At 51.0% G+C, this 27,827-nt stretch overlaps 1 protein-coding gene across 1 annotated transcript in view; it reads right to left on the bottom strand.

The window, feature by feature from the left end:
- Positions 1 to 4,039: 4,039 nt before the first annotated feature.
- The window catches only part of FGD3 (FYVE, RhoGEF and PH domain containing 3), a 36,188-nt gene continuing 12,400 nt past the window's right edge, over positions 4,040 to 27,827 (bottom strand). The window contains 16 exon segments of the mRNA XM_054587935.1: positions 4,040 to 4,128; positions 4,131 to 4,305; positions 4,590 to 4,658; positions 7,265 to 7,375; positions 7,662 to 7,784; positions 12,146 to 12,208; positions 13,217 to 13,324; positions 14,329 to 14,359; positions 15,669 to 15,748; positions 17,099 to 17,191; positions 17,351 to 17,497; positions 20,791 to 20,849; positions 21,516 to 21,654; positions 24,604 to 24,760; positions 26,416 to 26,552; positions 27,216 to 27,305. Of these exon segments, the coding sequence (XP_054443910.1) occupies positions 4,040 to 4,128; positions 4,131 to 4,305; positions 4,590 to 4,658; positions 7,265 to 7,375; positions 7,662 to 7,784; positions 12,146 to 12,208; positions 13,217 to 13,324; positions 14,329 to 14,359; positions 15,669 to 15,748; positions 17,099 to 17,191; positions 17,351 to 17,497; positions 20,791 to 20,849; positions 21,516 to 21,654; positions 24,604 to 24,760; positions 26,416 to 26,552; positions 27,216 to 27,305 (1,671 nt within the window).

Below are 27,827 nucleotides of genomic sequence, written 5' to 3'. Positions count from 1 at the left end.
GGCTGGTCCCTGTAAACGGTGTCTTGTTGGGGGTGGGTCAGAGCCGCAGTGAACATGAAATCTGACTCCAAACATGCTTTATTTTCACACACCTGTGTCAGGTGAAGTCAGAGATGGTTTTCTTCCTGCCTCTGCTCCCCATCCTGGTTTGGGCCCACAGGGGGCCCTTCTTTTGGGTTCCAGGATGCCCTCTTGAGCACAGCAGTGCTGACTGGGGCTACCCACTGTGGCAGGGAGCTGTCTTGGTCACATGGGCAATCTGGACCAACCTTGGGGCAAGGAGTTGGAAAACTGGCCAACAGCCTGTGACACAGGAAGGTGAGGTTCGATTCATCTCTTTTTCAGGATCCCTGGGGCCAGGTGACTCACTCCAGCCACAAGCTCCTCTCCTCTGCAGGAAATTTCGCAGGCATGGCTCTCATGTCTTCAGGCCCGCTGATCAGAGAGGGCCAAGTCTAACTTGGGGCAGCATGGGGCAGGGATGGGGAGGGGCGGCAGGGGAAATGGGGTGGGGTGTGGGCATTGGGAGTATGGGACAGGGCTAATGGAAAAGCATGGGTATCCTACTCTCTCAGGGACCCCTGGGATGCTCCCACAGGGGTGACACCAAGACCCAGATGGCAGGGGCCTGAGCATACCCGGGCTTCAACAGAAAGAAACCTGAAAGTCAGGAGGTGGCACAGGTGCCAAGGGCCTTCCATCAGAGCTTTGCACCTATGAGCAGGGCACTGACACCAGAGGTCAATCTGGTTAGAGATGAGGGCAGGCGACCAGGAGGACATGTGCAGAATGTGAGGTGGGACTGTTCCCCATACCTACCTTGTTCCCACCCACCTCCTGGACCACCCCTCACCCCCAACTTTCATCTTTTTCCCTTGTAAATGGGAAAGCAGTGTTGGTGAGAAAGAGTATGGAAAGGGAGTGGCAGGCTTTCTCAGGACTACCTGGAGCCCCTCAGGACCACTTGGAACAACTGGGGACCACCTGGGATGCCTCAAGAGCTATGTGAAATCCCTTGGGATCATCTCGAGCCTCTCAAGGACCAACTGGAGCCCCTGGGAAACACCTAGAACCGCCAAGGATCACCTGGGACCTCTTCGGACCACCTGGACTCACAGTTGGTAGCTGGTACACCCAGGGAGATCATCCAGTGGAATCATGTCTGCAGACACATTCCAAGCAGCTCCAGGACAGGAAGAGCCTTCCTTCCTCCCTGGATGCTCAACATGGTTTCTCAAAAGAACTTGGATTCCCAGGCCTCATCAGACCCATGAAGTAGAGAGGCTCCTTGGACAGTGATAAGGGTTTGAGTCCCCCAAGACCTGGGTTCTGGGGCTGAGGGTAAGTTGGGACTTTAGGGGGCTGATCTTGCCACCTCACTGTGCACAGTGGTGACCTGCTCTCCCCTAAGAGAGAGGTGGGTGGGCACAGCTGCAAGTCAAACCCACCTGCGTCCAAATGCCCCCTCTGCTAGTGTTCTGGGGCGAGGCAGCTCCTCTGGGTCTCATTGTGCCGATCTCTGCAATGGGACCAGACATCCTAGGAGGAACTGGCTCTGGGTCCCTGAGACCTGGGGACCTTGGGGAGTCAAGAGAGCACTAGGCCTTTACAACCTCAGGCATCCACCACCTCTCTCTGAGCCTTCATTTTCCCATCTGTAAAATGAGGATTCCAGACCTAAAGTGCTCAGGGGCCATACAAGGCTGCTGGTAGATAGTAACTGAGCACCTTCTATATGCCAGGCACTGTTGTAGGTGCTGCATCCTGATCTCAGAACTTCAGTCTAGACGGGGAGGTGTTAAACTAGAGGGCAAATACCCAAACACAAAGTAGAGAGACTGGGGCAAGGGCTCTCTGTGGAGATGGCACTGAGCAGTCTTGCAAAGTCCTGCAGAACAGTGAAAGAACAGCATGTACAAGGGCCTCAAGGTGGCAAGGAGAAAGTGTGTTCTGAAGGCCCACTAGCTGGAGCACATGGGGAGGGAGGCAGGAGAAAATGGGCTGGAAGTGTGTCGGGCCAGAGGCTACAGGGCATCATCCAATCTTCCAGTCCCGGAAATCCAAGGGGTTGGCCCCCCAGTACCTGGCACATAGGAGCTCTGCTAGCAGTGCCTGCTGCATGAAATGAATAGATAAAAAGTGGACGAGTGATTGCCACTGGGTCCCTAAGTTACTGTGTGATCTCGGGCAAGTGTATTTCCTTCCCTGGGCCTCAGTAGCACTACTGCTGTGGTGCTGTGTGGGGCATAATTCTTTTTAGTGGGTGGCTGGGCTAGGCAGCTGGGCCAGGCGCCTGGCTGCAGCAGGCCCACATGGAGGCTGGCTCCTTCCTCTTCCCAGGACTGTGGGGGACATGACCAGCATCCACTCTGGGCCAAGTGGGGATGTGTTTTCTCCAGGCAGAGCAGTCAGCAACCCCTCTGGAACCCATGACAGGGGCCTGGGCTCTGATCACCATGTAGGACCTTCTGCCAAAGAGTCCCCATTTTCCTACTCCTTCACTTTCTCCTTTCTTTTTATCTCTACTCTTGCCACTGTGGAAACCCTTCTGCTCAGATGCACTCCATACTCCATCCATAGCCCCTGGATCTGTTACCAGGGTGACTTGACTTACAGGCTGGGCAGGCAGCAGCCTCTGGGGGCACAGAAGGCCACTGCCTTAAGCCCTCACTCCTATGGATGCAGAATGAGTGAGAGCTGATGGGGTGGGCAGTCTGAGGAGCCCCCAGGATGGGAAGCTTTCTCCTCCCAGCTCTTCCTGTCCAGTGGTACCAGGAAAGGAGAGATGCCTTCAACCAGTGATCCCTGGGGAGACCCTAGGAAGGTCAGCCCACAAAAGGGTGCAGCACAGATCTCTGTGTGGCTGAAGCCCTCCTCCGATTCTCTGAACCTCAGCTTCCACTTCTGGAAAAAGTAGGGGCAGCCTGTGACCAAAATGAGCTCGGATCCTGGCTGTCCATGGGACCAGGCTCTTGGGCTGAGCATCCACCCTGGGGGCATGCTCTATCCCTGTTTTCCAGCTGCCCATTGTCTGTCCATACCAAGATTTCAAATTTTGCAAGATTTGCTAATATCTGTAAGGATATTTCATAAGAACACCTGAGTCTCTTGAAAAGCTGGAAGCTCCAGCCACACAGGTCCTGTCTATATGGAGACAGTTAGTGGGGGGTCCCCACATTGCCTTGGCTGCTGGCCTCTGGGTGCCTGTTGCAGGGGTCTGCATCAACACCTGTTGAGGATGTGGGGCCCTGTCTCCATCTCCACTCATTGCATCTATCCAGACCTGGGTCACTATGCCCTTCTGTCACCTTCAACTCCCACCTAACCACTAGCAGGCCAACCTTGGGGGACACTAAACTGAGGGTGTGCTCACCTGCTGCCTGCCAGCATTTATTTATGCAGATAAGCACTATCCTCCAGGCATTGCTCTCAGGCACCCATATGACACTGGGGTGGGCCTCCCACAGAGTTTCTCGATGAGGTTGTCCCTCCTGGTTGGTCCAGACCCACCACTTGCCCTGTTCTGTGAGTGGCTCCACACAGGGTGGTGGCTTCAAGGCAACGTGGTCTCAATGGTGTGCCTGGTAGCCAGGAGTGGGCAGAAGAGGAGGTGGAGTCTGGGGACTGGTCACAGCTCAGCTCACATGGTGTAGATGGTGTGGACATGCAGGCTGTGGCCTGGAGAGACCATCTGGCATGAATGCAGATGTCCATCAGGTGTCCCTGGGCAGCATTGCTGACATTCCTTCTGCCTTCAGAGCTCCCCACTACCAGACAGGGTTTACTTGACAGCTGCCCTGCAATCCTCTCTGAGCCACACTGCTGGGCCTGAGAGTGGAGGCTGGGCTCTACTCCGAGATGTGTCAGGAGTCCCAGGACAGGCGACCACCCTTCTCTGTGCCTCAGTTTCCTCCTACTGAAGCAGAGGGATCCTCCAGGGCCAAGTTTCCTGTGGCAGTTGGGGCACACTTCACCTTTGCACATGGCCTCTATGGCCACCTTCCAGGTGAGCACAGACCCTGCTGCTGAGGCTGCAGAGCTAGAGATATGGCCAAAACTTAGCTCCTGGGGCTGCTGAGGCCTGGAGCTTCAGGGCCCCTGGGCTAGCCTGGGCTGGGTTCCCATGGTGATTGTGCTCAGGGCCTCCAGCCACCAATGTTGCACCTTGGCGGATGGGAAACTTGGCCACAAGCACCGCTGGGCCTGCTGCGGCTGTCAAACATGCCCGGCGTCCGGCCTGCATGCCAGGTTCGGCGCTGTCACTGTGCAGTCAGAGAGGGGGATGGTGTATGGTGGCCCACTGTCCTGTAGCAAAGGAAAGGAGAGTCAGCACCCCAGCCTCTGGAGTCCTGGTGTCACCAAATAACACCATCCACAAGTGAGCAGCAGAAAAGTGATACTGGGCAGCCAGGAAACTGAGGCCCCAAGGTTACATGAGCCACCTGCAAGACTTGGTCCCAGGGAGCATGGTCTGGGCCCCCTGGGCAGATAGGCCTGAGGCTCTGGATTGCAGAAGCAGCAGACTCTCAGCACATCCCCAGTTCCAGGAGGTCCAATGTGGGAATGGTGGTTCAAACCTTATTCTAGGCCATGCCATCATCTGATACACACAGAGGGCCACAGAGCAGGCTGGGCTGGGGGTCCGTGGAGGCTGGCTTCTGGGGACACAGAGATTAGGTCAAGTGCAGTCTTCCTGTTGACATTGCTCTCATGGAGGGTGCCAAGGCTGCCTCCGGGGACTGAAGCAGGAAGGGAAGACAAATTGGACTAGGACATGAGTCAGCTGACCCTTCCTTGGGTCACCATAAGGACACTTGCATTAAGCTGTAGCCCCTAGGAAATGAAGCCACCAGTGGGATCAGGACAGGTATAAGGTAAAACAGGAAAAAATAAAACAGCAGGAGTCAGAGTACAACTCACCAGGAAAGCGCTGTGAGTCAGATGTTCAGACACAGGCTCACACACACATTCACATACACACTGTGGACTCTGAGAAAGAAGACAGCTACTAAGAAGGGATTCTGGTGGCTAACTGAACTCAAATTAAAAAAAAAAAAAAGGTTTAGCAGCCATTTCTGTACAGGGGGCTCTCTCACAAAAGCCTGCACTAAACTGCCTGCCTGCACTGCATTCCTGTCATCTGAGCCAGACCTTATAAAAGAGTTCCTAGAATCCTATTTCAACCAATAGGACTGAGGCTTTCCCCACCCAATCAGACCTGCACAGCTCTGACCAACCAGAGCAGCTCTATTCTCACCAATCAGGACAGTGCCTTCTGGACCGATCAAACTGCAAAGATTTGGAGTCCTCATTTACATGGGGACAGACCAATCAGGGACCAGGGGCAGGGGAGCTGGCTCTCTATATAAGCCAGCTCCCCTGTGGTTTGGGGACCCTGTCCTGCATTTTCCCTTTATATCCAGGACTAAAGCTGGCTGGGCTGAAATGCTGAAGCTGTCTCACAAGATCAGAGTGGAGCAGACCAGCACAGACCAGAATAGATTGGCACAGAGCAGAGCTCTCTAGCCAGGGGACTGGCGTATAGCCGTGCTGCATTCACAGCTGTGCTGTATCACAATTGAGCTGTTCTGCATTGAATAAAGTTTTATTCTTCACCACACCCCAAATTGGGGGTTTCTGTTATCATTAAATTGACACCAATGACCATTGGTTAACAACACACACATACTCAAATACACAGGTCCACATACAAAGACATGCACACACATACATACTCACACACACACATGCACACATACACATTCACACATACATACACACTCACATACACATACATGCACACACACTCACACACATGCATGCCCACTCACACTCACATATACACATACGCATACATGCATACTTATATACACACTTACATGCACATACACATTTGCCCGTGCACATCCATACACATTCATTCACACACATGCATACTTACACTCACACACACACCAACACACACGTGCCATACACCACGCATGCCCCTCCCCCTCTCTGACACATTCAGAGCAATCATGAACACAACTCCTGTGTCGTTTGGAAGCATCTCAGACACATCTGGCAGAGCTGGTCCCTGCTCAGACCTGGGTCTTCCAGACACTCAGTGTTGAAAGTGCAGGGCCATGAGAGGGGCTCCTCTGTTAATATCATTCTATATTTGGTTCTGTTATTTTTGCATTTGATCTCTGTGACAGACACTCAGGTAGGGCTCCAGCCACAGCTATGGCCTACTTGGACCTTCTCCTTGCAACATCGTGGGAGGGAAGCCAAACTTATAAACAGCTTCCCAGGAGACCCCAACATGAATCTGGCTTTAGAACCATGGACTATGTTACATGCAGAGAGTGGAAAAATGCATTTTTTGGGAAAGACACGTTTTCTCTTTTCCATTTTCTTGCCACTCCATATAATAGGGACTGTGCCTTTGAAAGAGGACCACAAAGGCAGTGGCTATCCTCAGGAAGGCAAGAGATAAGGAGGAAGCTGGTGCCATCTCTGCTCCTGGCCTCCAATGGCTTCCACAGGGCACAGGCAGCATCTCCCCACCAGGCCTCCAATCATGGTAACCATGAGTGAAGATGACACTTGTTCCCATCTGCTATGGCTGAATCGTGTGACCCCAAATCCGTGTTTTGCAGCTCTAACCCTCTGAGTGACTATATTTGGAAATGGGGCCTTTAAGGAGGTAAGTAAAAATGAGGTCACTAGGGTGGGTCCTAATCCAGTATGACTGGTGTCCTTATAAGGAGAGGAAAGAAGGGCGCGCACACACACACACACACACACAGAGGAACAACTGTGTGAGGACACAGGAAGAAGGTGGCTGTCTGCAAGTCATAGAGAGGCCTCAGGAAAAACCAATGATGTCCACACCTTGACCTTAGACTTTGAGCCCCCAGGATCATGACTCAATGGCAGGAACCCACAATTTGGGGTGTGGTGAAGAATAAAACTTTATTCTGCTTGTAGTACTTGCCACAGAGCCTGAACTAATACACCATCTAACTCCTGTGTGCAACTGACTTCCAAGCCTTTGGCTGTGACCAGACCCTGAGAAGCCCAACACACGTAGGCATGATATTAGGAATTACATTGTTGACTGCTCTGGAGACCTGTGGGCCCCACAGAGCCAATCAATCCTGGTCCTTGGGAAGCTAGCAGATCCAGGAGCACAGTCTGCCAAGGCTGCCAGAGTGGGTAACTCAGGTCTGGGAGCCTCCAGGGTACCCACCTCCATGCTCTGCTTGGGTTCGGCGGGCACCTCCGGGCTGGGGCTTGCAGTGGCCACTGGCTGTGTCAGGAAACACTCTCTGCAAACTCGGCTCTGCCTGCTATTCTCTGCCTTGAACTCAGAGCACTTCCCACAAATGACCTGCCAGAGAGAGGTCACCTGCCAGGTCACCTGTGACCCTACCTCCCAGGGACAAATGACTGTCCTGGAGAGGCTAGAAGGGTCACAAGGCCAGGAGAGAAGGAACACAGTGGGCAAAGGGGAAGGGCCTCACTGCAGGTAATGTGGGCCAGGAGCCTTGCTGGAGTGCAGAGACCCTGAGGCTGGAGGGTCCAGGGCCCAGGGGTCTGCATGAACAGAAAGAAGGCTGGGAAGAGGCACCAGGAATGAGATTGCCCAGGACCAGCCTCCTCCTGACCAGACTCACCACCCCACACGACTTGCAGTGGTGCCTCCTCTTGGTGATGGAGTTGAAGGTCTCGCCACAGCTCCTGCAGCCCTGTTTCTCCTTGTCACGCCTAGTCTTAGATGACCCTTTCCTGGGCTCGAGCTGTGGGGTCAAAAGGCAGAGGTCAGCTTCTCAGAACATGGGGGGTGGCTGTGTGATACATGGGCAGTACACACACAGGGCAAAAAAGCCAGATGTAGACCAGGGAGTGAAGCAGGAGTTCTGTAGGCCACTGTGTGCCTAGCCTTCTCCCCAGAGGCTACCCTGCTGTCACACAGAGTGAGACTCTAAGTATATCCAGAACTATATGCTTTGGACAACTGGCGCTACACAGAAGTCAATTACTTAACCTACTGTGTCTGAAAAGATAGCCATTGGAGCCCATGCTGGGAGAGATGGTGGCTGATCTGCCCAGGGACTCAGAGTCGGGGACTGGGATGTCCTCTCAGAGCATCTGGTCATGTAACTCTTGTTCCCACTCTCTGTCTTTTGTGGGTCCTGGAGCTTGAGACACACTCCTCACTGGGCACATGTGTTAGAGTGCTTTCCTAGGGCCAAGGAGCAAATTTCCAGCCTCCAGATCTGAGACAGAATAACTATCTGTGGTCTAGGTCACCTGGTCCGTGGTATTTTGTTACAGAAGCTTGAGCTGACTAATACTGAGATCTTGATGCAAATTCTGACCTGTACTTCCCAGCTGTGTGGGCTCCACTCATGAGCCCCCTACACCCTCACCCCAATCCCATGGGTCCCACCTTTGTGAGGCCTGCACCATTCTAGAAAGAGGAGCCCAGTTGCAAGCTGGCTCCTCTCAGGGTGAGGGAGATGTTTGCTTTGCCCAAGGCCCCAGCTTCTCCTCTGTGCCATGAACCCCTGCCCCCATAGACACTGGGTATAAGAGAGCTCCTCTCAATTTATCCCACAGAGAACCTGCCAAGAGGAGAATGGGCATCACAGACACCATAAGCCATGTGTTCTCTCTGAGGCCACCTCTGGCCTCGGCCACCAGCCACACTGAAACCCACTTGGACCTCCTTCTTTGGAGACCATCTCTCAGGATTGCTGAGGGCCAGATATGAGGAGAGAGGAAGAGGAAGGGTGTGGGGCCCACGGAAGGAAAAAAGAGGAGAAAAAAGGCCATCTAGGGGTCTGCCATGGCTAGGTAACCCATGTCCTTCACTGATATACAGGGCAAATCTACTGTCCCTGTTTTCCAGGTGAGAACATGGAGGGCCAGGAGAAAGGAGTGGTTGGCAGTAGGGTGGCTAGACCTACTATCTTGCCTGTAAGCCCAGACATGAGCCTCAGTCCAAAGGCATAACCATAGCTCTCGGGCCACTATGGGCAGCACTGCATGGCAGCTGAGAACACAGGGAGGCCAAGGGGGCTAACAGGGTGTCCCCAAGGGATGAAATGTAGGGCCAACCCACATGGGATGGAGGAGAAGCAGTTGTGGGGCTGAGGTGTGCAGCCAGAAGCGTGGCCCCTGATGGCCAGCAGGGACACCATCCTGGCTGGAGGGACAGAAAGCAGTTTCCAGAGTAGGGTGGCTTGAGGGAGGGGTTTGGAGGAGTATTCCACCCACTATCCTTTGTCAGGCAACTCTTCCCACCAACCAGCGCAGCAGCTGAGTTGAGTGAGGTGCTCAGACGGGGTCTTGGCTGGGTGTCAGCTTCCTTGGTGCTGTGCACCGTGGCCCACCATCAAAGACCCTTGAGGCAATTCCTGAAGATAGTTTTGACACTGCAGTCTGGTAGGATTGGCAGACGGCTGATGACTAAGTGGCTAAAGGTCAGGGAGCCCACCAGCATCTCAGGCACAGGTCTTTCTGGTCAATCCTCCTTTCTTTTTGAGCGAGGATATCCGACAGGTTGCTCAAAGGGAGCAGCTCATATTTTCTGTTTGGATGTCAACATAGGGAGAGGCCTGGACCAAGTCTTCTCTGGGAGGTGCAGCACTAGCTTCTGTGGTCACAGCCTAGTGAGTCCACCCAGAGCATCCTGAGTGTGCCAGTATGGATCTGTTTCACTCAGCATTTTCTCTTCAGTAAATTTGGTTACACAGCAGGGAAGTAGGAGTCACATTCAGTAAGAATTAGATCTCAAAGAGAAACCTTGAAAACCAGCACTGAGGATGGAGTCACACAGCTATCCTCTGGTCCCAGGTGCGGACACAGGCTTTGGTCTCAGGCCCGGCCCTCTGCCCCTGCAGACAGCTCTATCCAGGAGCCCTGTAGATAGGTGAGGGGTAGAGGGCAGTGCAAGCTTTGTGCACACTGAGGTTATTCAAGGAGCTTGTGGTGGGAGCTCACTCAGCTCCAGGGAGAGGTCCCTGTGTCACCGTGGTGGGTCTGGGCCTAGGGGGAAAGGCGGAAGGAGTATTGCATTGTGATGTTTCTATGCTTCTGCAGAGAGTGACACAACTAGAAGAGTGGGAAGACTCTGGGTTGTGCAAGACCATCTTGCAGAACTTCCTGAGTAGTGTTCAGCCTCTCTTAGGAGAGAAGGGTTTATGGGGACTGCGTCTGAGAATACCAGGAAATCAGAGTAGCATCCCATGAATGGGATCACTTTTCCTCTCCAAATATGCTAAGAAAAAGCTTATGTCTGACACATTGTATCAAAGATCACTCATTTTGGTGTCAGAATTAAAACCCACTTTTGGGTACCTTCCACAAATGTCCACTGAGCACATCTGAGTCTTTTTCCGCAAGGCCAGAGGTTTACGTACACAGTTGCCCTGGGTCCACCAAAATCTCTGCTCACAGGAGACACCAATGAGAAAACTTGGCCAGACCACATGAACCAGGCCCCAAGTAGATTGCCTGTTGCTGTTTGTTTGTATTGGGGGCCAGCCCAGGATTGGGGGTGGGTAGAAGGCCAGGGATAAGGACTGAACTTGAATTGTGACCTTGAGCATCCAGCAAGTCAGGGATGCTTCAGATTCTTTGGAAGGCTAAGCTCCAGGGCAGGAGAAGGCAGAGGGGGTCTGTGCATCTACCTGGACAAGTATAGCCATTACCACCCAGCAGCTCTGCTGATCAAAGTGTGTCCTGGGCAGACCCCCAAACTTCTCACCTATCAAAGGAGTTGGGTGATCAATTGGAGGGGCACCAGTGTGACTGGAAGGTATCTGAACTGCTTCTCATGTTCCTACCCAGGGAAAGGCATGGTTGAGGGGGTGGTGGGGGGAGAGACACTTGCTGAGACCCTACTCTATGGGGTAAAACATTTAAAACATACCCTGGCTCATGTGGTTCAGTGGAATGAGTGCCTGCCTGTGAACCAAAAGTTCACCAGTTAGAATCCAGGTGCAGGCACATGCCTGGGTTTGATTCCAGGTGGGGAGACATGCCTGAGCTGCAGGCCAGGTCCCTGGCTGGGGGCATGGGCATGTGAAAGGTAAGTGATTGCTGTTTCTCTCCCTCTCTTCCCCTCTCTCTATAAAAATCTTTAAAAAAAATTTTTAAACATGGCCTTCAGTTCCCTTTGAATAGCTGAGAAGGCCTCACCTGCCCCACCTACCAACCCCACTTCGTGATCCTGTCTCCTTGTCTTGGGGTCAAGTCCTCTCCAGCCTTGTTTCCCTGACAATGGGCCCGCAGGTTCCACCCTGAATTCAGGACTCAAGCCTGTCTCCAGCTGCCTGTGGACTCACCCTGGGAAGTGCACCCAACAAAGAACAGGGTCACACAATTGCAAGATGGTAGAGGGCCTTACATGGGATCCAGCTCAGCTCCCCAGCCAAGTTGCCCGGTGTGGGAGGCAGCACTTTGTGCAGGAGATTGTCATGGAGGTTGTCAGAGATGCCTGCCTTGCTAAAGGCAAAGGTGCAGATCACAGAGTGCCTCACACACCTACATGTGAGGTGCAGAGGTCCCACCTGTTGTTTCCTCCTTTGCTCCAGGCAGTTACATGTTTGATGCTTGGGTGTGTGAGTTGCTTTTCATGATGTTCCTAGCTGTTCCGAAAAGGAGCCTGGCCATGTTTTCCCTGCCTGCACTATACTGCCCAGGCGACAGGAAGGTGAGCAGGCTCAGGATAGGGGTCTTAGTTAGGCACAAATGCCTCCCTGGACCCATCCTCCTGGGCCAGCACTGAGAGCCTCCCTCCATCCTCCAAGACCTAACTGACTGATCAGATGCTGCCTCCAAGAAGCCTTCCCTGATAGTACACCTGCGGGCCCTCCTGATGGGTCCTCTGCCTGCCTGCCTGAATCCCTAGTCCATGGGGCCTTTTAAGGCTGGGCACTGCCTTAGTTTGCATCTGTTCAGCCTATTTCACACGAGGAGAAGAGCTCAGGTATCCAGAGCTCAGCTGGGACTTCTACCTACCCAAGGACACCGACATTCAGGGCCCACTGTGTTCCCCCCAGCCAAGGACACCCTGATCTGACCTCACCCTCCAGGCTACCCTAGTCTGACCCAATCCTCTGCCTCCTGCTTCTGCTGGTGAGTCACTTACCCCTGCAGTACTCCCTCTACTGTCAGCCTCCACCACAGCCTCCTCAGAGCTGGCACTCGCCATCTGAAAGGGACAGAGACAGCTGGCATGAGTAGAGGTTCCATGGCCACATGCTAAAGTCCAATGCAGTGTTGGGATGACCCCTGCTCTCAATCTGATTATCACAGCCCCACAGGGAGGCAGCCCCAGTTCTAGCTCTGCCTTCTGGCATCCTGTGGGTAGCTCTGCATCTGCCCTCTACTGCCAGGCTTGACCTCTGTGCTAACTTTAATGGCTGGCGTAGGGGGTGGTTTGCTTCCAGGTCATCTCTGTTCAAGACAGGGGACAGTACATTCCCTGTCTAGGAGTGATACAGTTTTCTTTCAAAATAGTCCAGAAAGCAGAAAAAAAAGGAAGTAGATTGATATAAATATTAAGTAGATAAAAAAGGGCCTGCATGCTGAGATGCAGTTTGGCCATAGAAAAGTCCAACCAGGCCTGACATCTGGGTCTCGGGCTGCTGGGCCAGGCTGGACTGGGCATCTGCCACCATCAGGGACACGATTGATGGGGAGCATGGAATGAGGTAGCCTCACTCTGAAGCCCAGACAGAGGAAGTGCCCAAGGCCCCAGGTTGCCCCCAAGAGACAAGGGATGGCTGCAACCCCGACTCCCCACTACCCCCAACCCCAAGTGGCTTTGCATGGAGACCAGTGAACTGCCCTACTGATAAGATTACAATGCCCAGGTTCACATGAGACAAAGAACCTCCTCGTTCGGCAGCTTCACCCAGGCCTATCCTTCCTTCCTGAGCCTGAGTAACACCTGGTCTCAAGGCACAGTGGTCCCCATGTGGGTAGTCAGTAGAGAGTGGGCAAAGAGCATCCATTACCTCTCTGCTAGCCCCCTGGTCCTGGGCATAAGGATAACTTGGCATGAGAGGGCAGCTTCCCTCCTCGACACCAGCCCTTGTATAACAGGTCTGGGAAGCTGTGGTGGGCACTGGCTCCCTGCAGCCACAAGCCCATCTAGGTGAGATTCATGAAGTAGGCAGAAGATCCCTCCCACAGCCCCCAGGGATCTGATGCTCACAGGTGGGTCTGGAGGGAGGGAGGGGTCCTCCTCCAGGCTGAAGGAGCAGCTGAAGGCCTTGAAGGTCTGGCTGTTATGTTTGTGCTTCTCGATGGTGGCCTCAATGACCTGAAATCAGACCACAGAGAACAAAGGCCCTCAGTGTATGTGCACTTAAGGGAAAACCCACATAGTGCCTCTGTCCCTGAGGATGGGGTCCTGTAGTCACCATGGTTCCCCTGACCTTGCACATTGGCAAGAGCCCCCTCTAAGATGAGGGAATATATAAGACCGAGGGACATGACCAATGGCCAAGCAGGTCCCCACACCCCATCTCACAGGTCCCAGTGCCACACCACAAGTGGCCGGGTTCCCTCTCATTATGCTCTAGGCCATGGGTTGATGCTTTCTGGGAATGTTCTGTGTGGATTTGAGGCCATGTTTCTATTTCCTACATCAGCATTTCCACCTGATCTCTGAATTTCTTTTTTCTTCTCCACCAGATATCTGTTCCATGCATTTTGGAAGCCACAGTCTCTAACAGTGTTTGACCTGACCATGGCCACTCTGGGCTCCCTGTGGCTCTATCGCAGCCCTGCTGACCTTTGCCCTCACAGGCTTGTCTGTACCCTGCATCCCCACCATGGCCAGTCCTGAGCAAGTCTGCTGTCCCAGGACACTTCCCTCCTCTCTGCCCAGCCTGTCCCTGAAAGCACAGGCTCTATCCTGTAAGTCACACTGCTCATCCTGCTCGACCTGCTGGCCATGGAGAGAAGACAACATGGGCTCCCTCTGGAACTACATGATAGCAGAGATCCAACCCCAGGGTGAGGGCACCTCCTTGCTTGCCCACTTCCAGGTCCTTTATATTTATTTATTTACTGGGGATCCCAACAAGCAAATGGCTTGAGAGGTTCACAGTCTTAAAAATCTTAAAATTTTTAAAATCTTAAAAATCTTAAAAAATCTTAAAGGTGCTTATAAACTTGTATGTTTCATCATTTCAAGGCAGACAGATAGGTAGGGCAATGTCTGGAGATCATGGCGCTATTCAATGCCTTGTTCCAACAGGAAATGGCTATACTACTCAAGCATTTGATGGCTTCATTACTTTAAAACTTTAGGAGCTTCACCTGAATCCATTCTTTCTTCTCCTCTTCTGTCCTATGAACAACAGAAAGAATATTTTATTAATTCAGTCTTGCATACTGACTATAAACCACCAGACTCCTCTTAGCCCTGCAGCACATGCCTGAACTGCTCACTGTGTCGAAATACAGTTCAAGGCTCAGTAGATTGGCCCTGAAGGTCTCCAGAACACTGTGGTCAGATGGAATCAGAGGCAGCCAGCTGGGGTCAGGTGTGTCCTGGTGGAGTCATGTGTGTCCAGGTGGAGTCGCTTGTGGCCAGGTGTGACCAGATGGAATCAGGTGTAGACAGGTGAAGTCAGTGGGGCCAGGTAGGATCCAATGTGTTCAGGTTTATCCCTGTGACTCTTGTGTCCAGATAGGATCAGGTGTGGCCAGGCATGGCCAAGTGGAGTCTGGTATGTCTGTCCAGGTATGTCCAGATAGTCAGGTTTAGCCATGTGGGGTCAGGTATAGTCAGAGAAGGTCAGATATGGCCAACTGGGGTCAATGTGACCTGATGGAGTTAGATATAGCCGCATGGGGCCAAATGGGGTCAAGTGTGGCCAGATGGGGACAGGTATGTCTAGATGTAGGCAGGCGTGGTATGAAGAGCCCTCTTATGTGGATGTAAATCAATGCTTCCCTGAGCCACAAGGTTATTACAAAGGTCCTTGGTGGAATTTAGAGGAGGGATCTCTCACATGTTGCTAATAGTCAATGGGCAAGGCTGGCACCACCTTACAGGGTATTTTGACAATAGCTATGAAAACTTAAAGCAGACGTGCTACCCTATAGCCAGCAATTCTATTTCAGGAGTCCATTTGACAGATAGAATGCACATATGCACAAAACTTGGTGTGAAGATGCAACAGGAAGACCCCAGAGGAGCCTAGGTGCATGTCAGTGGGAACTGATCAATGACCATAATGAAGAATAACACTACTTTAGGAAATGGAGTTCAGATTAAGATGACTTCTGATGAATTAAGTGAAAAAAGCTAGATGCAGAGCAGGCTATACAGTGAATAGCCATCTCTTATTTTACAAACAGACACATACATATGAGCACAGAACTTTTAGAAGGATATTTTAGAGGGATATTTAGAAGGATATTTAGAAGGGTGGTTAAGAATGTCCACTGTGGGGAGAAAGAGGTAGGCAGAGACAACTTTCATTGACTTCCCCTTATTCTGTCACATTTTAAACCAAAAATAAGTGAATACAATGAATAAATAAAAACACATAGCAAGGTTATCCAGTTTAGAAAAAGAAGACATCTGCTAAAATTCCAGGTCAAAGATATTCAATTCACACAGCAGCAGACACGAATACAGCTGAGCCTACCGGGTCTGCAGCTCCAGGGACCTTTTCCTTCCTGTTATGATGAATGTATGAGCTGAGTGTGGCTTGCTGATATCCCGAACCTAAAGGCACATGATGAAGGACAAAACAAAACAGCCAGTCACTTAGCAGGCCCTGAGCTGTGTGGCCTCACATTCAGACATGGAGGTCTTTTCTGAGAAGGGAGAAGAGATATTTCAGTGCATCTGCAGGGAAGGTGCCTGGCTCAAGGTCATGATTAAGGGACAGCTGTTTCATAAGCAAGTCTGTGAGGGAGGGTGGACTATCCTATGAAGGAGCAGCTAGGACTTCTCATCTGCCAAACCTGCTTGCCAGTTAGGATTCCTGTGAGGTAAGCAGCCAGCCCCTGGACAAGCTGAGCATTTCCCCACCAAGGAACCCAAACGCATGACACCTGACAGAGAGATGGAACTCTTAGGAGAAGGGCAGGGATGATCTCCACAGCTCTGCAGGAAAACCTGAGCTCCATGGCTAGATATGGCCCTTAGGCAGTGGCCATCAGAATCAGCACCTATATGTGAGGTATATGGGCCTCGCCTGCTCAGGATTTTCAATGGGGCCTCACAGCAGAACTTTCCCAAACAGCCCAAAGCTAGGAACCTCTGCTTTAACACACCAAGTTAATTATACACACTGATTTTTTTTTTTAAATTGAGAAACACTAGAAAAGTATTCTTTTAACTATGGGAACAAACCTAGTTTTTCTCTAGTTAGTCATTACTTTTAATGGTATTTCTTAAACATGGATTCAAAGAATTTCAAGGTAAGAAGGGATTTTTTTTTTTCTTATCACGAAGGCAAACTTTCACTTTTGAGAACTATTTAAATAGTTTGATTTAGCCAGTATATTTTTGAGCACCTATTAACTCACAGCCTTTCCCCAGAGGAAATGGGACTGATTCTACCTCCCAGAGCCCCCATGCCAGAAGACATTGACAGGCTTGGGGAACTGGGACAGCAAGGACAATGGGTTATCTGGACCTCAGGCTCAGGCACCTGTAGAAACTTGTTTGGACACAGAGATGGTGTGGGAAAGGGGAGAGCGTGGACAGGGATCAGGCATTCACCCCAAGCTTCACCTTTACATCTATAAATGGGGTCCTTAGTGCTGACCTCACAGGGAACAGGGGTCAGCCAAGGTCCTAGTGCCATCCTTCACCATGTGAGCACGAGGCCCGCAGTGCACTGGCAGATGGGCAAAGTAGAGGGACAGAGGATCCTGCCCACCCAGCCCAGGATACCAAGCCAAGGCACCCCCAGAGACAGTCCAGCCATGCCTGGATCACACTATAGAGCAGAGGCTTAGAGGAATGGGCCAGTGGCCAGGTGTACAGTGAGGGCCAGAGCCTGCATCCCCATCCCTGCTTTGTGCCTTCCCAGGGAAGTAGGGGGGAAGGGAGGGGCTCACCCACCTGGAGATCTGAAATGTCCATCTTCTCCCGGACACTGAACTTCTGGCCCATGAGCCACAGTTTGGGCACACAGTAAAGGATCATGCTGTTGAACTTTGACAGGGAAGGCAGGATAAGGGGCAAGTAGGCTGCCAGGCAACCCTATAGAGAAGGCCTCCGAGGGAGGAAATGTGTGGTGGCTCTGGGGCTGGGCAGGGGTGGAGTTAGGCAGGGCTGAATGTGGCCTGATGGGGGTGAGGGGGTGGGGTTCACCAGGAAGAGGTGGCGGTCCTGGGCTGTGCCATTCTTGGCTGACAGCTTCTGGATGTGGCCCTCCTTGATCAGCTCATTGGCGGGGTTGACAATGTCCTCTTCCCCACCCAGTTGCTCGTACACTTCCAAGAGCTTATGCATTTTCTCCTGCAAGAGACACGGGGCTCAGACAGTTGTGTGGCCACAGAGACGGGAGACCTATAGGGCTGCTGGGGACCAGAGGTGAGCAGAGCCCCACCACACAAGCATGGTCCAGAACCAAGATGGGACAATGAGACTACTGATGGGGTAGGAGCGGAAGCATGGGGTAACTAACACTTAAGTTGAGCACTGAAGGATGACTATAAGTTCACAGTGCACAGAACAAAAAACGATAACAACAGCAAACGCTGCTGCCATGTGCCAGGAAGTGTTCCACACACTATATAGGTATTAGCTCATTTAATTCTAGCACTGACTCTCTTAGGTGGGTGCCATTATTATCTCCAACTTACAGACAAGGAAACTGGGGGGACAGAGAAGTCAGCTGACATGTTGGAGCTGTTTCAGCTGCAGAACTGGGACTGTTCTCTCAGCCTTTGCACTGCATGCGAGCTCCTTCTATGAGGCTTCAGTGGAAGCCTTCAGAGAGACATGTCGGGAAGCTGCACCTTTTACCTCAAACAGTCCTTCCTCCTCTGGTAGCCTTGCCTTGTCTTTCTTCCTGCTTCACCAGGCCAATCATGAGATCAGACCTTTGCCAATCTGCAGCTTATCTCCCTCTGGCCTCACAACTGGTTGGGAGGTCACATGACCCACCAGTGCCCCTGGAGTGTGATGGGAGATAGTCAGCAGCTATGGTCCCAGCTCTGAGCCAAGAGGTCGTGGGCCCAGACTTGTCACTGCTGCCACCTTGCACCTGAGCCAGGAGGAAATGAGTGAACATAGCCGAGGCTGAGCTGCGCCTGCAGGAACCCTGACCCAGTGATACAGAACATTGACCCACCATGCTGCAGCAGCTACTACCATTGGATCTGACCGATCTCAGCCTGCACTCTTCAGAGGCAGGCTGGTTTGGCTGGCTCTTGTGCTTTTGGCACAGAAACAGATGGTGCATGCGGGTGTGGGGGGCGGGGCAGGAGGGGAGCCGGCATTGAAAATGAAGAGCACCAGGAGGGCAGGCCTAAGGGCCTTGTATGCACTGGAGGGCTTGGAGAGCACCTGGTATGCACTAGGGGTCTGGGTATACGCCTGGTGTGTACTGGGGTCCTGGGCATACAGTTGGTATGTACTGGGTAGGGTGGGCGTGCAACTAGTATTTACTTAGGGGGCTGGGTGTGCATTTGGTGTGTAGTGGGTAGGGGCTGTGTACCCAGCATTTACTTCAGAGTCTGGGAGTGTACCTGGTGTGTACTGGGGCAGGGGGGTGAGACATTCACCTGGTAAGTACTGGGTGGGCTGGGGTATGCATCTGGTATGTCTTGGGTGGGCTGGTGTGCATCTGGCATGTGGTGAAGGCTGGGCATACCCATGGTATATACTGGGGGCTGGGCATTCACCTGGTGTGTAGGAGAGGTGGTTTGTACTTGGGAGGCAGTTGCAGTCCGGGAGGGTTCTGAACAAAGAATGACAAGATAGGTGCCCCTTAGAAATCTCTAAGGTGAAGGAGGATGGATCAGAGGCCAAGGAGATTGGTGGCTTGGGGAGGCTTGGGGAGGGTTGGGGAGGTTTCTAGAGGCTGAGATTTAGGGTAAGTGGGAATGGATGAAAGCATGAAGAGGCACCAGTGGGCACACACTTATAATTCCCTAGGGCCATCCCATGGGTTTTCATGGGGGCCTCCCACCAGAGCCTCCCATCTGTGCACACATAAGGGGCAGAGGCCTCACTGGACTTGGGGAGAGAACCACCATGCAGCAGTCATGCTACAAGCGGAATGGGAGTCCAACTGAATGGGAGGCCCCAGATCTTGTCCATCCCCTCAGAGATATTGGCCTATGGAAGCTTCTCCACATGTCCACAGTCTCTGGGCTCATGACCATGGAATTCTGCAAAGCAGCTTTCCCTCCTTCATTAGATTTAGTCTTGGGTAGGAAAAAGGAGGGGAATTGGATTTTTAAAAAAAACAGAGCAAAATGTAGCCTGTTTAGGGTTGCCATGGGTGCTCTACAGTGGGCCTGACCTTGGGCCAACCTGGTCCAGGGGCCCCAGACCCAGACCTGGGGACAGATAGGTAACGAGGATGCTGGAAGTAGACCACATGTAACAAAGAGTTGTCCCAAAACAAGCCACCCACTTCTCAATTCTCACTTTTGAGAAATGTGGGATTTAAAAAAATTTTTTTTCACTTTCTTTTCCCCCCCAAAAACAACAGTGCCCTACAGAATAATATTGAATGTAAACTGTAATTGGAAAAACAAAACAAAACAGTGCCTGTATGAAGGTAAACAGGTCTCAGGACTGGGAGATAGACACCATATCTGGGTGGGAACTGTGGTGGCCTGGAGAGCTGGGCCGTGTGCAGGCCAAAAAGGGAATCAGAGCCACCTGAGAGTCACAGGGTATTGGCATGGGTTCAAAGAGGTCTCCTTACCCACAACTGCATTAAATGGAGATGTTAGATCAACAAGGAAACATGTCTCCTCCACCTTTGGGCTGTATTTGGAGGTAAAGTCTTTGGAGGTGATTAAGTTTATGTAAGGTCACAGTCCTGAGAGCAGATCCCAATGATGGGTTTAGAGCATGATAAGAAGAGACCTAAAAAGCTTTGTTGCTCTCTCTGCCATGTGAGGACACAGTGAGAAGGCAGCTGCCTGCAAACCAGGACTGAATCTGCTGGCACCTTGGTCTGGGACTCCTAGCCTCCAGATCTGTCAGAATACACATGTGTTGTTTAAGTTGCCCTGTCTGTGGGATTTTGTTATAGACAACTGAGCTGACTGAAACAGCTTGAATGAATGAATAAATGGATATTAATGGGAACCCTGAGAGCTGATATTGTGCCCAGTCCTGTTCTATTTTATGTAGAGTGATTTACTCCCCACGACAGCCCAATGAGACAGGTTCTGTCGGTAACTGTGTTTTATAGATGGGGAAACGGAGGCACAGAGTGCTAAATAATACACCAACAATCATTGAGCTAGTACAAGGTAGGCCTATCTAGTTCTCAACAGAGGCCCTGTCTGTCCCGTGGGACATGTGGGCGCATGTGCACGCCGATGGAGCCCACCTGGGGACAGGTGCAAGTGTGTGTGTGTTTGTATGTGAGTGTGTATGTTTGTATATGTGTGTACATGTTGATAAAGCCCACCTGGGGACAGGTGGGGGTTGTGTGCACGCGGACGAAGCCTACGTGGGAACAGGTGTGTGTGCACACCAGTGGTGCCTGGCCCACCCCACACTCTTCCTTCATCACACTGTGGGTCCCTCAGACATCCTCCAGGAGTCACCTCCCCACTAACCATTTTCCGAATGGCAGCATTGGAGTGGTTGGCGGCAGTGGAGATAAGCTCCAAGGACCCTGCAGGAGGAATATTTGAAGTTAGCTACAAGGGGCCTGGTGGTTGCACACACATCCTGGACCTGTAAGGCTAAGAGTTAGGTTCTGCCCTACCTTCCCATTTCCTGGGGTGTTGGGTCTTCTCAAGAGTCCTGGCTAGTTGGGAAGGAGGGATGTGACCCTGAGGCCTGGTGGAGGGCTAGCACCTCATTCCATGGGTAGTCCCTGCCCTGTACAGTGTACCCATCATTATCCTTGGGCCAGTGAGGTCCTTCCCCTGCCACCCAGTGAGGTCCTTCCTGAGGCCTAAGCATTGCCAACATTTAATAGCTTTTCCCCAGAACCTGTGTCTGCCCCTCACACTGCAGTGGGAGCAGGTGCACTTTTCTCTGCCTCAGAGACCCTCGGTCACTTTCCAAAATGTGCTTAGGGGACACTTGGAGCTCTCTCCCTCTCTCTCTGTCTCTGTCTCTCACTGACACTGTGTGTCTCTGTCTCTTTGTTTCTGTCTATATTTTTCTGTATCTTTCCATCTCAGTGTCTCTCTGTCACTGTCTCTCTGTGTATCTCTCTGACTCAGTCTCTCTCTGTTTCTGTCTCTCTGTCTCTCTCTTTATATAGGTTTTTGACAGGTGCCCCTGCTCCCACTTCTTAGAAGCCTGATGGCCCAGATGCCGCTCTGCTCACTCTCTGCATCCCTCCGGTCTGGGGCGTCAGCTGGGAGTCGCTTCACATAGTCCTTGAGCAGCAGTTCATAGCGGGGGACCCTCTGTACAGGCTCCAGCATGTGGTGCTGCAGTGTCAGATTCCCGCATACCTCCTGCTTCTGTGGGGAAGACAGACAGTGTGGGTCAACAGAGGGCAAACGTGTGAACCCCGGGCTCCACTCTTACTTCAAACCACCACAGCACCCAGGAGGCTGCCCAGAGCATCTGCACCTGCTGACTACAGACCACATATCGTAGCAGGGGGAACTGTGCTTGGAGAGGCTGAGCAATGGAGCAAGGACAGGGACCCCAGGTGGTCTACTGTAGACCCAGTGCTGGCTCTTTTATATACATCCTTGGCGAAGAAACTAAATGCTTAGACAAAGACCACTTCCTTCCCTTACGAGAGACTTCCTCACTCACTTTCACCCAGGGGCCTCAATTGTACCTCTTCCCCACACTGGGAAGTCAGGAGCTTCCCCAATCCTCCCTACAGGAAATCCCTAGGGACCATGCCTAGACACTGCTCTAGTGCCATCTATTCCTCTCCTATGAACATGACAGTAAGTGTAGGGTGGGGTAGCAGGCTGAGACCCTTCTGGCACCCCCTTCCTATACCACTCCCAGGTTCCCACCCTCTTTCTTAAACATAACTCTCCTTCTGGCCCTTCAGAACCTCTTCCAGACCCAATTGGGAACCTATGCCCCAGACTACATAGACTGAATGCTGTCACCTGCCACCTCTGTGCTTACCCACCAGGGCCCCTGCCTGTGCTTCTCTCCCTTCCTCCCCTGGCAAATGCCCAAGCACTCATGTCTTGGTTGATGGGCCTGCCAGCCTCTTAGAGAATCCACGCCACCCCTGTGTCCACCTGTGGTGTCACTGCAGTCATCCAGGTTGTCACACAGGCCACCTTTACCCCCTCACCACCTGTCACCCTTGTCCAGCTCAGGGCCCAGAACAAAATGGCTTCCAGCTGAAATGAGTTCAGAATGCCTTAGACATAGCAGGGCTGGAAGAGCACTAGTCTGCAGACACCATAGAAACAGTCATTTCAGGCAAGACATATCTAGGAGAATGAGGAACAGGGCATTATACCATCTCTAAGCATCTCCCTACAAGAAATGTGTTAATAGGGAAAAAAGTGCCTTCACCATGGAAAGGTCTGGCAGACATGCCCCAAATCAAATGAGCATCCCTCAGAAGTGGGACAGTTGGAACCATAGCGTCTCATTAGGTTGGGGCACTGTGTGAATGTGAGGTTTGCAACTGCTACATCGAGGAGGAGCAAGTCCACAGAATATGCCCTCCTTCCTTCTGGAGTCTAAACAGTTGTTGCTGGCTGGTGAATGGGAAACTACACCAAACAACACCTGATTTTGTCTCTCTTCATCCTCAAAATAACTGAATCAGATACCAATCTCCCAATGCAAATTACGCAGTTCTCAACTTCCTCAATTATAGTTTATTATTATTATTATTATTATTATGAAGAAGGAGGAGGAGGAGGAGGAGAAGGAGAAGGAGGAGAAAGAGAAGGAGGAGAAGGAGAAGGAGAGATGCAGGAGGAAAAAAGAAAAATAACAAACATAGGCATCTGGGCTGAGAAGGATAGCAGGGCCACAGAGAGTTTGGATCTATAAGGCCCTGGGAGTGGGCCCACAGTCCCCCCTGAAAATCACAATGCCTCTCCAAGGGCAGCAGTCAACCTCCCAGTAACCTTTAACAAAACCACACAAATACATACTGCCTGGGAAAGGAGATGGTGCTGTAATTTATGCCCCAGGAAATGGAGATTTGTTTGTCATCTGTCGGCTTTGACAGGAGTGCAGAACCATGGCACTCACACTAGCCTAAACCTTCATCCTTAGGATGCCTTGCATGGACCAACCCTAATTAGCCCTGTCACTGGGTGACCAGCCACCACAGATGGGCAGCATGAGCCTCTGGCCTCCAGTCACTCAGGGATGTGGGTTAGCCAAAAGCACAACTTACGGAGGCTGGAGGAAACTATTTTGTGAGGAGAGCTGGCAGTATCCAGATACAAATGAGGGGGTGAGGGGTCAGTGGGTGTGAGTAGAAGGGAGAAGGAAGAATTCAGTATCAGAGCTTTCCTCTCTGGGGAGGGACAGGAATGCTGAGGACATGGAGGGGCTATGACTCCACACTAGGAAATCATGGCTGACCTGATGACAGAGTCTGAGAAAATGCAGAAGGCTATAGAGAGGCCATGCCAAACTTACTTCTGTTCTCTAAACCCTCGGCACAGAGGGTCTCTGTACCAATTAACCTTCCAGGATACATTGAGGAGTGTGTGTGCGTGTGTGTGTGTGTGCGTGTGCGCACACGCTAGTGACACTGAAACAAGTGACTAACTTCACAAAAATGAAACTAGATTCTTACCTCATACCACAATTACCTGCAAACTATTCTGGGAAAGCATTTTTAATTTTTTAAATGAAATCATATGTTGGAAATAAACATAATTTATGTAACTTTGGGGGTGAGAAATAAATTTATTTTTTAAAGCATTATTTAAAAATTGGCAAATTTGGCTAATTAAAAACCAAAAATTTTGTATATAAAAAACAACATCCTAAATAAAATTAAAAATAAAAAGTCAATGAGAAAAAATTATTTGTAACACATATGACAGATAACAGCTAACATTCTTCACATATGAAAACCTTGTGAATCAATAAGAAAAAGGGCAATACAGCAGGAGATAACCACAGCCAAATGTGAACAGGCTGTTTGCAGAAAAAGGAAAAGATTAATGTAACATCTTCCTAAATGCGTGCTCTAGCCATTGAGGAACACTGTGGAGGAAGAACTGGCATTCGGACCCAGGTTCTGTCTACAATGGTTTGTGACAGCACAGATCATACAGCTTCTTTGGGCCACAATTTCCCCACTGGTGAAAGAAGAATGATGATTTGTCTCTGAAAGTTATTTTAAGAATCAAAGCACCAATAGAGCATCTGGACACATTCCACACTGGTACCAATTGCCTCTACATGAAAACACCAATCTAGTGCTCTGCCCTGAGGCCATGGCAGGGCCCTACCTGGATGCTGTAGATGATGTCTCTGAACAGCGGCGAGCGCTGTGTCCAGGCACTCACCAGCTCCACGGCCCGATCAAAGTTTTTGACATACTCGCCATACATCTTGAGGAATGGGGCCAGCTTCTGCAGGATGTCCCCGAACCGAGGGTTCATGTCCCTTTGTGGGGGAGTGAGATCATCAGAGAAACAACTCAGATGAGGGGTCAGAGTGGGACAGGGACCTCACCAGGGGGCTATGAGAGGATGGCCTGACTTGTAGCTCTGTGTGACAGTAGGCAAACTGGTCACCTTGTGCACCTTGTGTGAGCCTTAGTTTCCTTCCTTGTATCACATGGAGTGGAAAAGAGTGTATTATTGGATGGCAAATGAGAGGATCAGATAAAGCACTTCAGCAGTGCAGGTGCAGAACCTTTGCTCAAAAGCAGGTGCTAGTAATGGAAAGCCACTCTCATGATGGGCCACAGTTATCAAGGAGGAACAAATAAATTCTGTTTTACTCCCTAAAATGAGAAAAAATTAGAAGCAGTGGGACAACCCAAGGTTGGCACCATCACAGGAGAGCAGCACTCTCCTGTTATAATGGTTTGGACAGGGATTTAGAAGTTTCAAAAAGCGTAAAAATATATTAATACTCTTTGACCTTAGAACTCTGATGGGTACTTACCCTAAGTAAATTAACAAAAAGAAGAGAAAAGTCACACACACAAAGCCATCCACAGCAATGTTACTAGAAATGTGCACTTGGGATTTCACTCAGAGCCTCCCACCCCCCGTCCCCATTAAGGAAGCAGGCAGGGGCTGAACTCCTGCAGTGTATTGTACCAGGACTGAATGGGCATCTATGCATTAACAGTCTCTCCAGGGCCTGGAGGAGAAAACCTATTTTATAGCTATAAGGACTGTGTCAGCCAGAAGGTCAGCCCAGCCCTGAGCTTTAACCTCATGGTCTTGGGGACACCTGCTCTATAGGGGGAACTTGCCCCTCTAAAGAGCTGCAAATTGACCCAGTGCCTGGCTAAGCCTTGCAAGTGGGGGGACACCCTTTCAATCCAGCCCTGGTCTGGCTGTCCCTAGCCAGGTTGCACCTTGGATGGGCCAAGTTCCTGATGCTCCCGATGCTACAGGAGAACAGTACACTGGCTCAAGCCAGGCCACCAAAGAAGAGAGACAGGGGAGGCCATAAAACAAAGCTGTAGCAATACCCAGAAGAGAGCAGAAAGCACATAAAGTAGAGAACAGCTAGACAGGGGCCATACCTGTGATGTTTTATTATTGTGACTCACAGCTGAGCTAAGAAAGAAGTGGCAGAGGACCAGAAGGGCAGGCCCAAGGGACAGTGGAAGGATCCGTGGTGTATTCTTGAGGGGGGAAATCTAATTTTTTTAAAGAAAAGTTGGAATATACCCTAGGAGGAAAAATGAACCAACTAGCACTTTTTGCTGGCTATTTGGTGCTTGTAGATGTCTAACCCCATTTCAATCCCATGAAGCACTAAGCAAGTATTAAAGTCCCTTTGATTTGCAAATGAAGAAGCTAAGGCTGGGGGACACTAAGTAGCAGTGGAGTGTGCGGGGTCAAGATTGGCCCAGGACCTTGCAGAGGAGCCCAGAGCACCAAGATAGGCCCAAGTGCCTTCCTGGCTCTAGATCATGAAAACTCCAGATACAGAGGCCACTTGGCCAAGGGAAAAACAAAAACAAAAACAAACACTGTGACAAAATCACCAGGACCCTCAACCATCAACTCTGTTGAAGCCAAACTCCCTGGGAGACACTCAGCCCCTATTTCCCACGTGCTGTGAACCACACTCACCATTCCTCTGTGATCCTTGTCTGCAGCTCAGGCAGGAGGAACTGCCCATGGAAGCGATAGATGGAGGAGATGTTAGAGAAGATGCCTGTAGTGACTTCCAGAGGGATCCCTGCTTCTATCAGCTGGGTGCAGAAAACCTGGGCACACAATGGTCACTGAGGGTGGGTCACCATGGATGGGATCATGTTTCTTCTGGGGGTATGGGTGCCCAGGAGAGGCTGTGACCACCTCCTCTGTCCTTAACAAACCTCCCATTTCATCAAAGTGGCTCAAACGACCTTATGGTCTTAAAGCAAGCTTACTTATGGCTAAGGACTGGGGGTGAGACAAGGACAGTCCCCTGTCCCACTGCCCGCAGTTGGGGATAGGCTGTCTTTCCTTCATCCACCTCTCATGGGAAATAGAAGTTCCCAATTTTTTTCTCTGCTTGTGAGCTACCAAGATTACTTTGGAGTTACCTCCTGTGCTCATAAACCCCATGTTGCCACATGCCCAGAAAAAGTGTCGCCCACAGTCCCAATTATTTATGCAGAAAGATGTCCAGACACCATTTACATGCTCATATAATGTGACTGTCAGTAATAAAGGCCTCCAAGGGGACCAGACAAGACCTTTGCCCCAGCTCTGAAAGAAAAAAGCATAAGTTTCTGGAAGATACTTAAAATTGTCTGAGTTTTTAGTATAGTCATTTGTATTCCAAATATAAGGCCTAGCCAGTGCTAAGATAGGGAGTTTGCCTGTGAAATTGCCCACTGAAACTCTGGAATTAGACAAAGGCATGCCCCAATCAGGAGGGCTACCTGGTCTAGCAGGTGCAGCCGCCTCACGTAGGTCTCCTCGGTGTGCAGGAGCTCCTGGGCAATGTGGAGCAGCTCCTGGGACTTAGAGCACTGGGGAGAGAAAAGCCACAGGTCACCTGGGGAAGATGAGCCTTGGAGAGGTAGATCTGATGAGAGCTGCCTGCTGTGCATCAGATACAACTACGGGTGCTGTGGGGCCAGAGGAAGCTGCTGGGTTGGAATGTCAGGCTCAGTTCTCACAGGTGGAATTTCCAGGGAGGTTTCCAGGGAAGGCACAACAGTTCCCACCAATCCCAAAAAGCTTTTGCAGTCTAGAGATAACTCTGCCTCCCTGGGGCTTTGAAGACAGAGCAGCTGCAACAGCCACATCAAATATATTGTGTAGTGATGCCAGCAAGATGGCAGACTAGAAAGCTATAGGTCCTCCTTCCCTCACAGAGACATGAAGTTAACAAGAATACATGGATTAGAATACCTCTGTGAAAACCCTAGAGACCAGATGAGAAGCTACAGCTCTCAAGCCATTGTAAAACCAAGATGTTTTCCTTGCAAATGCTGTAGGAAACTGGCAGAATTTGGTATGCCCTTTCATGTCCCTCCCCATACAGCATA

Source organism: Pteronotus mesoamericanus, unplaced genomic scaffold (genome assembly GCF_021234165.1).
Source record: "Pteronotus mesoamericanus isolate MK-2021 breed Mesoamerican mustached bat unplaced genomic scaffold, CSHL_Meso_final scaffold_125, whole genome shotgun sequence".
Classification (NCBI taxonomy): domain Eukaryota; kingdom Metazoa; phylum Chordata; class Mammalia; order Chiroptera; family Mormoopidae; genus Pteronotus; species Pteronotus mesoamericanus.
This window is presented reverse-complemented; position numbering and strand designations above follow the sequence as displayed.